At 32.4% G+C, this 16,410-nt stretch overlaps 1 protein-coding gene across 1 annotated transcript; it reads left to right on the top strand.

Moving 5' to 3' along the window:
* The first annotated feature begins 8,897 nt into the window (after positions 1–8,897).
* On the top strand, positions 8,898–10,942 carry LOC145304192 (uncharacterized). Its single transcript, XM_080146003.1, has 4 exons — positions 8,898–9,002; positions 9,278–9,405; positions 9,761–10,200; positions 10,563–10,942. Exons 1-4 carry the CDS (start codon positions 8,919–8,921, stop codon positions 10,856–10,858), a joined length of 948 nt encoding a protein of 315 aa, XP_080002129.1. The 5' UTR covers positions 8,898–8,918; the 3' UTR covers positions 10,859–10,942.
* Positions 10,943–16,410: the final 5,468 nt, after the last annotated feature.

Genomic DNA, 16,410 nt, shown 5'->3' with positions numbered 1-16,410 from the left:
TTTTAAAGTTATATATTAGAATGTTTTTAAATTTTGTTAACATTTTGTTTTAAATGTAGAAAATTGGTAATTCTAAACTTTCACAAAATGATTTTATTAAATTTTCATCACTTAAATTGCATGTTTGATGAAATTTTCAACTGATAATTCAAGAAAAATCGTTTAGGTTTTATTATATTTTTCTTTGACATGTTAAAAAAATATATTATTGTCAAAAATGTGGAAGTTATACTTTCCTCAAAAAAAGACCTAAAACATGCAAATTAACACGTGTAATGAGATTTTTTTCTTTCAGGTTTAATTTTAAGTAATTATTGATATTTTTTGTAAAAAGGATTTTATATAAAAAGTTTTAAAACTCGAGTTATGTAGTGGTTCTAAAAAAGGTTGCGAATTTATGCAATTTTCTTGCAAAAAAAATTGTCTAGGATTTTAAAAATAGCAAAGGGTGTTATTAGACGTACTTACAGATACAATTGCTAAGTCATTTTGGCCAAACACTAAAATAAAGTTTTGACATCTGAGCGTCCAACCGTGTATAGTGTTATTTTTAATGTGCAAAAGCAAGGTTTAAAGCAGTAACAAATCTAAGGTGAAAAACAAACCAAGATAAAGACTAATTGTGTATTATAATTCAAAATGATTTTGACACACCCTAATACATACTTTAATCACATAAAAAATACACAATTTTACTTATCCTATACAACATAACAAAAGATTTAGTCATTTACAGTCTTATTTTACATATGCAAGAGCTAGGTTTAAAGCAGTACCAAATCTAAATGAACACTATCTATATCTAAGCCTCTAAAATCCTGTTCTTTAAACAAAAATATCTTATACTTGACCTCCTTCACCAAAACAATGAATACAAACATAGTTTTTAAGGTTTATAAAAAAACGTCAGACTTTTACAAAAAGCTAAATTTGTCTGACCTTTGTACCACTCTGATATTTGTATAGTCTGACGTTTGTCCTGTCTGACGTTTGTCTCTCTGACGTTTGTCGCTCTGACGTTTGTCTCTCTGACGTTTGTCGCTCTGACGTTTGTCCTAGTACCGCATAAACTTCATCAGCATTCTAGCTCTTTATCCAGTGCTGCTGCATGTGATGATATATGCCGTCAACAATCTGGATGTACTCAGTGGAATTATAAATCTAGTTGTACCTGCTACAAATATCAGGTTTACAACAAATCCCAAAGTGGATGGACATCTGGACCAAACGTTTGCTAATCATTATATTGTTTTTGTACTGTTGTTCTTACTCTGGCATCTATCTTTGGTACTTTTAATTTAGATCTTTAAATATAACATTAAAATTTTATTATTAAAATACTAGCGGCTACGCCCCTAGAAGCTTTTAGGGGCACTGCACTGGTAGGAGAAGGAAAAGTCGACCTCATCCTATTTTAAATTTGAGTTTCAAAGGAGTTATAAGCTACTCTTTGGTTGACATCCTTGTTTTTCAAATGAATCAACTGTAATTTTTGTACATTTAATGCTTTTTACACAAATAAAAATTTAATCAATTCTAAGTGTTTGTTCATTTTTAGCCGTTTTTGATGAGATATTGATTTAGCAAACAAATTTTTAATTTGTTAGAAGGTAAAGTTTACCAATTTTTTAAAATAAACTTTGAAGGACTTTTAAAAACAAATTAATTTATAACATAAAATAATTAAATATAAGACAGAATGTTAGTTTTGGCTATATAAAAATCATTGATCTCGGTTTTGTAGGGGGCCCCTAAAATTGTGGTGATGAATTTTTATTTACTTTGCTGTAATTTATTACATACTAGCGGCTTCGCCCCTAGCCTCTAGGGGCTTTGCCCCTAAGAGGTTTGATTAAACCAATTTTTCTTATTTTAGATTTGAAAGAAATTTTTTTTTAAATTTCTCTGGGGGGGGGGGATTTTTTTTGTTGGGGGGGGGGGGGGGGTAGTCGACCCTACTATTTTAATTTTAGTTTTAAAAAGAAAAAAAAATTTTAAACCTTCCCGGGACCTATGAGAAGCTACCCTGTAAAGGAGAACCCGATCGGTTCAGCGGTTAGCGAGATCCTTCGCTACAAACAAACAGACAAACAGACACACAGACAAACACACAGACAGACAGACATCGTTCTACTTTGTATTATAGATATCCTTTGTATAGTAGTTAACCTTTTCTATAAGTGTTAGCGTCTGTCTGTGATACCTTTGATAGTGTATGCTAATCCCTACAAACAAAATTTTTTGAGGTAATGCCAGGGATCTAAAGGGATAAGACAATGACCGATAAATTGATGTACATCACCAATGATGATACACAAAATTATCCCTTCTGTAAATAACAATTAGTGGTTGAAATATTTAGACACACAACCTTATAAACCAATCAATCAAATTTCATAAAAGTTCCCAAAGTTGCTAATGAAAGAAAACGTTTTAATAAAACTTTGGGGATTAGGTAATAAACAGCCCAATGTCCCCTCCCTCCCTCCCTGAGATGCATATTGCGGAAGAAAATTTGCATATTTATACCTTGATGCATAATATTAGCTTTGTCACTCACAGTCATAGTTGGACTTTTTTCATAACTAACGGCTACGCCCCTTGTGGCCTCTGGGGACAATTGAAGTTTAAACAATATTTTTATTTAAGATTTGGAAGAAAAAGCTAAAAACAATTTTTTGGTGGGGGGACTTTTTTGGAAATAAGGGGAAGTCGAACACCCCTCCTTTTTACTTTTTAGTTTTAAAAAGAAAAATGAAAATATGTAGAAAAAACATTGGGGGGTGGGGGGTTCTTTTTCTTTCTATGGGCGACTTCTTTTTGGATGATGGTGGTACCCTCCCCAAAAGTAGTTATAAATCTTCCATGGACTTATGAGAGGCTACTCTGTAAAGGAGAAATATATTGGTTCAGCAGTTTTAAAACATCCTTTTTTGACAGACAGACAAACAAAGATCTAGTTAGTTTTATATCAGAGGTGGATTCTTAAAAAAACTTTTACCTCACTAAAAATTCTCCGCCTCACTAAAATTAGTGAGGCTCGCTTAAAAGGGATAGTTCTACGAAGTGTATTTAAAGAGTTAAGGTACTTAGAGTAGTGAACTTTTATACGTCTTAGTAGAATATAATAGGCATTGGATAGATATGATTATATGTTAAAGAATTTTTAACATTGACCAGACCAAACTTTTTTTATTTGACAATATCTAAAAAAGTTAAAGTGATTTACCACATAAATTACATGAGAATGGTCTATTTTTTTACAAATATGTATAGCCAAAACACCAATATCAGAGAATCTTTTTCCACAAATTTCACATGAGATATAAAAAAATTGAACAGGGGTTCCCCTTGGGACAAGTTACTTAAAAAACATAAAAAATAACGTCCGGTTCATTATAGGACAGGTTTTCTATAGATTCTTTTTAAAAAAATAAAGAAAACCGTCCGGTTTACTTACAATATACACATTATCTCACGAGGAAATACCAACTAACCATACAACATATATAAATATAAAAAGACCATTCTCATGTAATTTATGTTAAAAATCACTAAATTTTTTAGATATTGTCAAATAAAAAAAGTTCGGTCAGGTCAATGTTAAAATTCTTTATCACAATCATATCTATCCAATGCCTAATATATTCTACTAAGACATATAAAAAGATCACTACTCTAAGTACTATACTAAATATTTTATTGGTCATTCTTTGTTGTTATTTGTATTTTGTTGTATAAAAAGTTTGAAGTTCTATTAACTAGTAAATGCTATCTAAAGTTGTATTTATGACAATAAAGTTTTTGCCATATATAACATGCAACGAAGTTGAAAAAAAAATGAAAAACTCATTTTTTAAGAAAAATCCCTGGTCAAATCTTTTAATTTTAATCAATAACTTTATATTATGCACTACTACGTTATTTAAAATAGAAAAAACTTACAGTTCACCTTTTTTTTTTAAATGCACTTCGTGAAACTATCCCTTTAGAGGGATATCAGGATATAGAAATATTTTTGTTTAGTAGATACTGTATAATTAAGGTGTGTCTTTTCAGGTTACTTTAATTAATATATTTCTTTGCATAATTTATATGGCTACATGCACCTTAGTCAACCTTTGATTGCACAACCTTTGTCTTCAATTCCTTACTATGCATGGTAATGAGGCATTCCCCCTACTTTAACTATTTAAATAGCACCCCTAACATAGCAACAGTAGGAACCACTTTTAACGTCTTTAATTATGATTCGAACTTATCACCTTCCCGACAATGGCTGGATGTGCTATGTGTTATGCCACAGACATCGCGGATTACATTCTCTGGAATGCAATAAAGTAAAAGCAAGAAAGTACTTTTATGTACAAAAATATTAAATAAATTCAAAATATTTGTTTGAGCTCGCCGAGTTTGACTAAAATAAATTGTTTGTTGTTGTATTAGAGTTTAAGTTGGGATGTGCCAATCCACTTTAAACAAACAAAGATAGAGAAACATATCAAATATTATTAAGCAGTAAGGTTTTTTTGTCTGACGCTAAAGATCTCAGAAATTATAGGTCTGAATTGGTTGTACTTTTCAGAGATGGATCAATACATGGCACTACTATTAAAAAGAGACTACCTACAAAAAAACAAAGCTGAATTTCAGGGAAGAAATGTTTATTAATATCTCTTCCAGAAATGATCTCAAGTATGAAAAAAAGCTTTCCTGAAAAGCATAGATAAAAAATACAGTAATTTTAATTTAAATTAAAAAAAATTGTCACTGTCAGTGATTTGTATCCCATGTTTATACGACCACAAGCTTTAATACCATCTCTCACCACACAAGAGTCAACATACACTGGTTATAACACTGGTCAAAATTATTTTCCATCTTATTTTACACTGAACTAACACAGTGGGTCAAGAACAGGACAAGTTATACCTTTTACATGGGTTTACATACAATTGGTTTAATAATAGACAGTGTTTAAAAATCTCATTGTCTTGCACAAAGGGTCGATTGCATGATAGTAATGAGGAATAGCCTAAGGCATTCCATTTACTCATAACTAAGTATCATCAAAGTACAATTTTTAACCTCTTTAGTATGACACAGTGGGGTTAAGACTTCAAACCTAACATGTCACTAACTGCAAGACTACAGCATGCCAATTACACTATTGCTACAGTATTTTATGTTAGCTAGACAAAATTGAAATAAAGTAAGAATAATGAATATATTTTCAGCTCTGCCAAAAAAATATATTTTCATCATAAAAATAATTTAGAAGATAGTAACATCCTGTTTCAGAATTATAATTGTTGTCAAAATAACAAAAAAAAGGTCACAATCACTCCTTTTGGCATTTTGGCTATCCAATATGTTTCTTAAATCTTTTAAACACAAATTAACTTTATAATTCTCAAGCTACTTAGTGTAAGAGGTTGGGTAGATTTTGCTTTACTTAACAATTATGAGGTACTAACAAGATATTTTTAATTCTCAAAAAAGATTCATTTCTGCTATCTAAGAAATGTGTTACAATATGGCAAACAACATTTTTGAAATTTTATACATTTTATAGAATTTGAAAATAAAATTACTTATTTAGTCATTGCTTAATTCAGACAATTTTATTTACTAAGATAACTAAAATATCAATCTGCAGAGTGTTTTATTTTATTTTATAAAATAGTAAGGATTTCTTGTGTCTCGTTAGATTTTTCTTTTACAAGAAGCTTTATATATCATTCTATTTCTGAATTATAGTCTTGCGGTCAGTTTATGAATTTTTTTAGCCTTTCCTCATTGTAGATGCTAGGGATATTAGCCAAAAGACCAAAAAAAGTTTTTTTAATATGATAATGGTGTACGTTATGGCATTGCTAACAAAGTACATTCTTAACCAATGTCTTTTTGCATATTTCAACCAAGAACTAAATTAATTTGAAAACAATATTTCTTAATATCATTGGATATTTAGGAAACCTCTCAGAAAATACCCCCCCCCCCTGCCCCCAACACACAATAAAACAGCTGAAAACGCGAAATATTTATTTTCAAATAAATCTAGTTGTATGGCATAAATATTCCTGATTTTAACCAGTTTTAGATCATTGTGATATTGAGTTTACTGAGCGAAGTGGTGAGTAAACACAATATACAACAGTCACCCAACAAAACAGCTAATAATAATAATAACTTACAGCCATTCTGGAAGATAAATGAAATTTGATTTTGAGAGACAAATATATTTAGGAGATGTAAAATGTAAAAAAGTGCATATATGCTTGATTTAGTGTTTATAGATTTAATAATACTATCGGCTAAGACTATTAAGGTCTCTTAATGAGGGCTGAAGGTCGACCATTTATAGGATTGATTTATCTTATGAAAGTCTAGGCACCCAAAATTAGCTACAACCTGTCGGAGCCTTATAAGAAGATCACTGTCAAGAAGTGCCATAACGGTTCAGTGGTTAGTGTATGTTAGAAATATTTATAGACAGACAGATATCATGTAACCCTTTTTTTTTATTTCAAGTGCAGTTAATTTAACTTCCCTTTAAAGTAAAATCAATGCCATTTAGAATTCTTGCTTAACAGACAAACTTGGAGAATTACTAAACTATTAAAAACATTGGCTGTTTGGGGACATAACTTCCCCCATAACCAGGAATCTTAATGGATAAGACAATGTAATATAGATATAGAATACACTCCCGATAATGATAAACAAAATTTCTCCTATTGTATAATTTATATTTTGTGACTACTTGTTTTTACAAACTGATCTAGTACAAGTACTCAAAATTTTTATAGCAATAAATAAGATATCTAGTTTATAAAACTTTGGATACCACTACGCTTTTCATTCCACTATTACCTTCCTCCCTGACCATGACTGAACATCTCTTTTTCTATTTTTAGTCTCTCTCTCTCTCTCTCTCTCTCTCTCTCTCTCTCTCTCTCTCTCTCCCTGTGTATTTATGTCTCCCCTATCTCATTAATCCCTTTCACTTCCTATTAAATAATGGATCAGGAACATGCTTTCTAAAAAATATTTTGCTCATTATGTTAACTTAAGACATGTAACCAAAATGGAGGGAGAGGAAATTGGACCGTAAATCGCATTTGTACCTAAGTTTTACAAAACCTATTCTTATTTGTTGGCTTAAAAACCTTAGGTACCTTTTCAGAATTTGATTTAAGTGTTCAATCTTTTCAACCAAAATTTGAATATATAGATGTGTTAATTTTGTTTATTTTTACAGGGGTTTTACACCATTATATCGCCCATTGTCTTATCCCTTAAGATCCCTGAGAAACAACTGATGATTGCTATGTCAGAGGCGTGATATCAATGGTAAGAGTGGGGGCGTGCCTTTGCCCATAAACAGGCGTAACTCAATACCAAACACCGTTGGAACAGAAAAAAGTCGTGCAATCAAAGAGCTGGTTTTCTGTTGGGCGTTAATTTTTCCTAATATCCTGAATTTTCGGACTCTGCTTATTCTTGGCTGCTAGACCTGACCTTTCAGTATTCAGCAATTTATATTTGGTGAATTACACTTACACAAAGGAAAATGCCTTGACGTCAAACAAGCATTTGCATACGGTTTTGTTCGCCAGGTTGGTGTTACATAACCTATCATGAAATATTTCGAGATGATAGCAAATCTCTACTATTTTTGGTACTTCATCAGGCAATTTAAAAATTTTGGATGATTGATTTCTGGGACGATTAGTCAAAATATTATGAATAAAGCATTTCTAAATGTAAGTATGTCCGTATAAAGAATCCTGCATTCTAGTAATTATCTAAAACTAGGAAACTAATCTAATATAACGCCACAGTTTAATCTATCTATCTGTTTGTCGATGTAATTATCTACTTAAAACTACGAAACCATTTTAAAATAACCCATCTATCTATCTATCTATGAAACTAGTTAAATACAACCCTTCTATATATCTAACTATCTGTTATCTATCTAAATATCTAAGTATCCACCTAACTAAAACTATAATACTATTTTGATGTAATCCATCTATATATCTATCTACCTAAAACTATGAAACTATTTTAATATAACGCCTCAGTTTTGAAAACTTTTAAACAACTCCAATAAAGCACACACCTTCGGTAGCGAAGCTACTTTGTAACATAGGTTAGTTATGTACATCTTTCCTTCCGTCATTGTAAGTTGGAATATCTATTTATCGCATCGTATTACAGACAGCTTTCCGCAGAAGGCCTGGATTAAGAAATTTTATTTTAATTAATTCTATGATTTTTTTTAATATTCGTGGAAAATTCACTATATTAAGATGCCATACATGATTTTTCAGTATTACTGAGAACCGGTTCAAATCCAGCGGATATTAATCGGTTTCGAAGTCATACTTGAAATATTTATCTTGGTTACACTTGGTTTTAAATCAAGTAAGTAAAAAAGATAATGAATTATAAATCTGAGATTTTTAAAAAATTTCGTTGTTTTGTGTTTTACTTTAGGTTAGGTTATATAGGATACAGCCTATTCATATATGATATAACTATTTATCTTTCTTGTTTTTTTTTAATTTTTAATATTTAAATGATTCCATTCCCACGTCAATAATTTTTAGAATGGATATAAAATAAGTGGAAATTTTGACAGGTATTTATTATCGTCAAATTAGGTTGCTTATATAGTCCTTAGATATTGTCAATACCTTCCTCCATTGTCAGGTGAATGGGATGAAGTAAAGTCATATTGGAAGGGTGAATCGTTATATTATACAGCTGGGTGAAAAATACCATCGGTTTGTAAGAATCTCTTAAAATATCCACGCATTCTAAATCCATTGTTTCCAGAGATAAGAATAAATGAAATTCACTAAAAAAATGAATAAACGTTTTAGTCAAGTAAATATTGTTTAAGGATGGCAACTGTTGCAAAGACAGCTATGCTTGCTCTTATATTTGGAGCTGCTGTGATTGGCGCCGTCCAAGGATTTAAGTGCAAGGTGAGTGGTCAAATTTCAACATATCTATCTATTTATCTATATATCTATCTATCTCTTATCTATCTACCTATCTGTCTTTCTATCTATCTATCTATCTATCTATCTATCTATCTATCTATCTATCTATCTATCTATCTATCTCTTATCTATCGACCTATCTGTCTTTCTATCTATCTATCTATCTATCTATCTATCTATCTATCTATATATATTTCTATCTATCTATCTATCTATATGTCTATCTATCTATCTATCTATCTATATATCTATCCAAGGTGGGTGGTCAAGGTCTGACCTGGAAGTTTGTTCCTGGCAGAGATGTCTCCTTCTATGGAATACCTACGGAACAAGAATGTAGGGAAATGTGCTCTGAAAAATCTGAATGCAAGGGATACTCCTGGAGGTATGGCACTTTTTGTTTGATTAAAGATAGTTTCTAAGTATATTCTATAGTATCAGATAAAAGCGAGACACTTTGGTATAGCCACCAGGGCCAGCTCAATGGAGCATGTTTAAATATAACTTGACATGCTGTCTCATAAGAGCTCCTCGTTATTGCCGATTTTGAGGTGTCCCAGATTAAGTCACCCTAATGAATGATACTCTCCTCAGAGGAGCCTGGGATTATGGGATGTGCTGGTATTATACACTTGATAATTAGGCATCCAAACTACCTGACAATCTCTCTTCTCCCTTCTTGCCCCTTAGGTTTGACAAACTCAAACTTAACAGGCACCCTAGTATAATTGTAATTGTAGGTTTGACAATGTTGCTGGCTGGTGCTATGAGTTTGCAGAACTTGAGGGTATCCATGTCTGTGAGGACTGTTTCAGTGGCTCCCTCCCAACTAGATTCTCTGGAATTTGTGATACACTCCCAGATAACATAATTGATGAATTGTTAACCTCTTCGGCTGAAGATTGCCACCAAGCTTGTATAGCTGCTGCTGGTTGTATGGGATACACATGGTGGGATACAACTACAGTCTTGGAAAACTACTGCTTTTTGTATACTGAATGTTCCGAAGTTAAGTCATGTGCCGGGTGCTCTGGCGGATCCATGAATTGTTTCAGCCCTCTTCAGTGCTTTGACTATCTGATTCTTGACTCCAAAAAGAGAAATGAGAACTATCCTGGTGCTTATGAATGTGATACTACTCAGAGGCCAGATGGCATAAGTGAAGACTGGAATGGTCCAGGTAAGAAATCTATGTATACACAAAACAAGGACTCAATCAATTGTAGAAAATATTGTCTTTTGCTTTCTCACTGAGCGTGACAAGCTTATGTAAATAAGAAATCAATACAGTCTTTTAGAGATAACGCTAAATGATATAAAATGTCGCTTAAGTAATTTTAAATAAATAAGCAGGGAAAAGCAAACACCAATTTCATATTTTTGCATTAGTTTTAAACATAATAAAATGTGTTAGAACTCAGATTTTTGAATGTGTAAGCTAACAAATTTTAATGGTAAAGAGGTTGCTTTATATTTCCTGTCATTTGTGGTTGTACAGCTAATCATATCTTTCCCCATGAATTTATTAACTCTAATGTTCAGGTTACTATCGTTTCCTACCACCAGCTGGAATTGGTATGGCTACCAAGAATCCAGAACCCCACCACTGTGGCACAAATGGAGTAGTCTATATGGCAGATGAAGGCAGTAATGCCATGGATAACATGGAAATCGGCGAAGAAACTGAGGTTAAAGTTTGTAATGATGTGGATTTTCTTGATGGAACATGTGATTTTGAAATTTATGTAAAAGTGACTAAATGCCCAGATAACTACTTTGTGTACAAATTGCATGACCTTGGATGTTCTCAAAAATACTGTGGTTCTCTTGAACCATAATTTAAAAAGTTTACTTAGTAATATTCTTTATAATATCTTTTTTGCAAATTCAACTGTGAAAATATTTTTTATTTAAGCAATAAACTGTGCTTTTGTTTAAACTTATTTATTTATTTAGTTTGATAAAGAAAAATTTCATAGATACAGTTAGAAGCTTTTCTATTGTTTTTAATCTATAGTGTAATTAAAATAAAACTAAATTTTCTGATTTTCTGACACAACCAAAAATAATACAGAAAAAATGTCATTTTCTCTGAAAAAAAAAATTATCTCTAAACTATGAGAGATATTTCATATTATCTCTAAAATAGAAGCCGCAATGATATGTAAATAATATCAAAAAATGCTCTAAGCAAAAGAAGAAAAGCAAGAAAAATGAAGATATAGGGTGTGGCAGCAAAAAACAATGAAAATTAAACATTTTTAAAAATCAAAACTGGGACTAGTGTATATGTGTAAGTTATACATTTGATCGATGGTATCGCCTTTGGCCTCAACTAAATATGGCCTCTGAACCGACAGCATGTCTTCTCAGCATGTCCCTGTCTGTCCATGGAGTGGAATACCTCCTTGATTGAAGTCATAAGAGAGGTCTCGGTAGTATGGGGATGCAGGGAGGGGACAATGGATCAATATTTTAGGGTCTCAAACCTCGGAAACCAGCTTAAAGTGTTTATGAAGTATTTAGACTGAATTTGGGAACTTTGAATCTAGATGACAAAAATAAATAAACAGACAATTAACACAAGTTCTAGCAGACAAGACATTTATATAGTAGAAAATTATTTCTGCTGGTTTAAAAAATATTTTTTTCCAAGAAAATGTCAGCAAAAACTCTTAAATTGAAATAACTGCCCAATGTCCCCTCCCTTCCTCCCATATGGGGATGTCTATTAACATGCGTTTCGAAATACACCGACGCCAAATAGTTCAAAGGATTCAGGTCAGGTGAATTGATGAAAACATTTATGTCCTTCTACTGTATCCTGTACTTTTGCAACAAATTTTCAAAGAATTTTGTTCAGATTTAGAAATTAATGTTCTACTTATAGCTCTGACACTCTACAAGAGTTATTGTTCGATTGTCCTTACTTCTGAGTGTAGAGCTTTGAGTTTATAAATGTTGTCATCCTTGTTTATATGCTTATTATAGTCTGTATATCAATATATTCTGCATTATATTGTATTCACACAATTGTTAAAATTGTTAAAAACACTTGTGCAGAAAAACTAAAATTAGTTTTCATTCAGAAATTAGTTTCTATTACACTCAATAGAGGCTCAGGCATTCTAAAACAAATAATTTGTTTTCGTTCAACTTAAAATAAAGTATAATTTTTCATTAAATTTCTTTATCTTTTTATGTATTTAAAAGGATAAGACATGAATTTTAAGATTTAAATTAATTTTAAGGCAAAGATCGGCTGGTTTAAAAATTTGTAGCTGTATATTTATAAATATACACTAATCTCTAATATATAATTTATTTTGTCAATAATTTTTCTTGGATTTTTTTAAGGACTGTAAATCAGGGATAAGGGATAGGAAACCTGGCCATAAATTAGGTCTCGGCCTGGTTTTGAAAGGGATCATGCAACTTTTACCATTTGCCTAATTTAATGACCTTACTGGCGGACGGCTCATATTGGCTACCGCTCTAAACCAATAGTGTTTTGGGCTTGTTTTGTATCAACCAATCACCAATTGGCGGAAATTTTAGAAGCAGACAATTCTCAAAAAAATAATGGGCTAGAAATCAACCTTATTAGACAATTACTCAAAGCCCAAAAATAATGGACTTAAAAGTGTATTAAACTGTATATAAGACATTTGCGGATATATTGATACCATTAATTTGCCTATTAGATAAAAAAAAGTATGTTTTTTTAATATTTTTCTCTTGCTACAAATCAAATTTCAAATTTGAGTCACCAAAAATGCTTGACTAATTTTTGCTCTAGAAGAAACATTTTTTGGAGTTAGAAAGTGCTTAATACCTCATTTTAATCGCCTGGCATTGCTTTATAATATACAGGTAATGACTTGGTTGTTTATAGAACAGCTGACTAAAAAACCGAGGTTTTGTGATAATCCCACTTTTGTTGTTGCTCCATAAATGATATTTTTTTTCTTAATTTTTTTGGCTGTAAAGAAGCTTTATATATTCATATAACATCCACCTAAATTTGACTTTTGATATATTATTTATAACATCACCAGAAGGAATTGAATTTTGGAAAAAAAATATCAATTTATATTTTACACTGTTATGCATTGTTCTTGTTCTTGTTTCTAAAAAATATTTATATTATTAAAAAGAGCATTATTTAACGCTTCTATAGGTATGTTTATCATTTTTCTAGGCTAAATATAACTATAATTACACCATTTTAAAGTTAAACATCATAACATATAAACTCACTTATTGAATCGGTCTGTATTATTAAGCTGTCAACTCTTAAAACAGCTGCATTTCATTATTCTATTATATAAAGTAGTAAGCTTTTTTGTCTGTAGCTTAAGATTTAGATAAGGTTTTAGGCTATTTACTAATTTCCTTACTCTTTTAAATTCAGATATCCTATATCCTTGGAGCGCAGCTGCTAGTAAACAAACAAGGAAAACGATTCGTGAATAATTGATTTACTATTTTAATAACATTTTTATAATTTGTTTATGTGTTTATCCATGCTATGGTTAGCTCTTTTTGTTAATTCAGGCGTGTTAGAATTAATCTTAACTCATTAGTGCCGAGCGCCACTTTTATGGACCGATCGAGCTGAAAATTTCAGGGAAGCTTTGTTATGGTAAAAACGGAATTCCAATTTTTTTTTGTTTTGCTCTAGTGGCGTGCACAGGAAAGTTGCAAAAAACCCGGTTCGGCGCAAGTAAAGAAACCGTTCAGCATAGGTTTTTGGCATTTTTTGGTGCTTTCCTCCGGCATTCAAGCCTGGTTTTGTCCTAAATACCCGGTTATTTGGCAAAAAAATTTAAAAAGTAATTTTTGAACGTCCAAAGTGAGTTGTAGAGTAGCTAATACTACGATACGATCCGCAATAGAAAACTACATAACCTAATGTAAATGATAGAGCTACAAGTAAGATACAAAACGATTTATATCACATTTAGTGTTTTGGCTATAGGTGCCACCCTTTTCAGTTAAAAAAAGCCCATTTCCTAGAAGTTTTAAAATTTTGATATTATATGTGGACGGGTATCTTTACTCGCGCCGAGCCGGGCAATAAAAATGGCGGGTATCTTTACTTTGGCCGAGCCGGGCCAATATAGAACGTAAAAAAACGATAAAAAAATCATATAAAAAATAATAATTTGAATAAAACGAATTCACAAATGAATGTAATTGCCAATAAACTTTAAATTTCACGAAAAAAATCACTAACTTTACTTCATAAACAAAAAAGTTAGGAGGGGTATTTAAAATCACCTTGTTTTTCTTGGTTTTCAAATTTTGTTGAGCTATACCGGCAAATGGAAGTAAGCAACACTGCCTGCTCCAGGGGGAAATGAAAACCAGGGTAGTAGAGGAGGGATTCATACTGAGAATGATGCAATCCTGAAACTGAGAACCGTTTTTTTTTGGCATTTTCTGGAACCGGGCGTTAAAAGCTGGTTCGTCACTAATGGGTTAATTGTTGGATGATGATTTTTGTAGCAGTTAGGTACTTAGCAACTTTACAATCATTACTTCATGTAAAGGGACGTCCAGGTGGGAAGGGGGGTGGGGTTTAGGTGGTTAAGGGTTACTAATTAATTTGGGACAACACCATAATTTTTAAATTTATAATTTTACCTCCGCCCCCCCCAAAAAAAAAATATAAAAAGCTTAAACATCCTTGCCTCTATGATATAAAGATTACCCCACAAAATGAACATGGGGGTGCCCAAATTTATTATTTCCCCCAAATCAAAAAGCTTGTATGTCCTTGATTATGTAAGCTCATTTAAAACATACTGAAATCAATTTGTGTACAACGATTATCCTTTTCATCTGTTTAAGTAGCAAAGATGCTCTATAATTCAAAATATCCCTTTGTCCGTTGTCTGTCCATTCATCTGTATGTCTGTCCATTGGTATGTCTGTCTGTTCATCTGTTCGTCTGTTAGAAAGGGGGATAATGTGATTTTATTTTTATAGATAACGTGATTTTCTCGTCATCTATAAAAGATAGAAGGCTGAAATTTTCATGGATTGAATATTCTCTCTCTCTCTATTGATACTCCATATTTTCATCAAGTTTCATTAGGATTTTTCAATAAACTGGGGTGGGCTATATCAATTCCTACATTTCAAGTTTTCATGATTTTCTCTACTCCTATTCAAGATAGATGGTTGAAATTTTCAGGGATTGAAAACTTTGATATTCTGCATAATTTTATCAAGTTTTATTGAGATTTACTTATTGGAGTCCTACCCCTAACGTTGGAGTCCCAAATGTTGGAGTGGACAAATGCAGGTGTCCCAAACATCGGAGTAAAAGGTAGGAATGGGACAAACATCAGAGTGGACAAACGTCAAGGTGGACAAATGTTGGAGTGGACAAATGTTAGAGTGGACATTGCTTAAATAAAACCTAGGAGTGTCTGCTATTTTAATAATATGACAATTTTGAAATTTTTTATACCCCTGTCTATAAAATAATGACTATGGCCACAGCGCTCGGCCCCCTGGCCTAACCTAACCTAACTAAGAAAAGTAACTGGACGAAGGGGGGGGGGGCTGGGTTTATATAAAAAAAAATCAAAATTGAAATGAGAATTCAAAATTTAAAAAATAGTTTGGGACTCCTATGTTTGTCCACTCCAACATTTGTCCCAAAAATCCTGCGTTTGTCTACTCCAACGTTTGTCCCACTCCTACATTTGTTCCACTCTGAAGTTGGGGACTCATGCGTTTGTCCACTCCACTGTTTTTTCACTCCTATGTTTGGGACTCCTACATTTGGCATGGAACCGATTATTGGTTGGGGTGCTAGTTTGATTCCTAGATTGTTAAGTTTTCCTGATTTTCTTTACTCCTATTCAAAAAATTTAAAGAGGCTGGGTTTATACCACCCATAATATATTAATGGGGGTGATTACCCCTATCCCTCAAAAAAATTACACTTTTACAGGAACCCCCCCCCCCCCCCTGGATATCTCTGCACTCTCCCTTGTAGTGACTAGGCCATCTTCATGGTCTCTGGAAGCCCATTCAGTTATAAGAAGTTCACATTATAAGAGCACTCTTATAGCATCCACTCTATCATAGACGTCCAAGGGGGGAGGGTAAAGTGGCAATTACCCCCAAACGAATTTTTCATTTACCCCCCCCCCCCTCATTTAATATTTACCCATACCCCCAACCATTTAAGAGGGGGTATTTACCCCCCCCCCCCAAACAATTTTGGGGGGGTAAATACCTCCCCTCCAAAAAAAAAATTTTTGCGCGCTTCGCGCATTTACTAATTATTTAATTAAATTTAAATTTCTCCCCCTTAAAAATTTAACCCAAGGGTAAATTTTGGGTGGGGTAAACAAAATTTCACCTGCCA

The sequence above is a fragment of the Acartia tonsa genome, chromosome 13 (genome assembly GCF_053477335.1).
Source record: "Acartia tonsa isolate MP-2025a chromosome 13, ASM5347733v1, whole genome shotgun sequence".
NCBI classification, from domain to species: domain Eukaryota; kingdom Metazoa; phylum Arthropoda; class Copepoda; order Calanoida; family Acartiidae; genus Acartia; species Acartia tonsa.
Note: the sequence above shows the minus strand (reverse complement) of the source record. Positions and strands in the feature narration are given on the sequence as shown.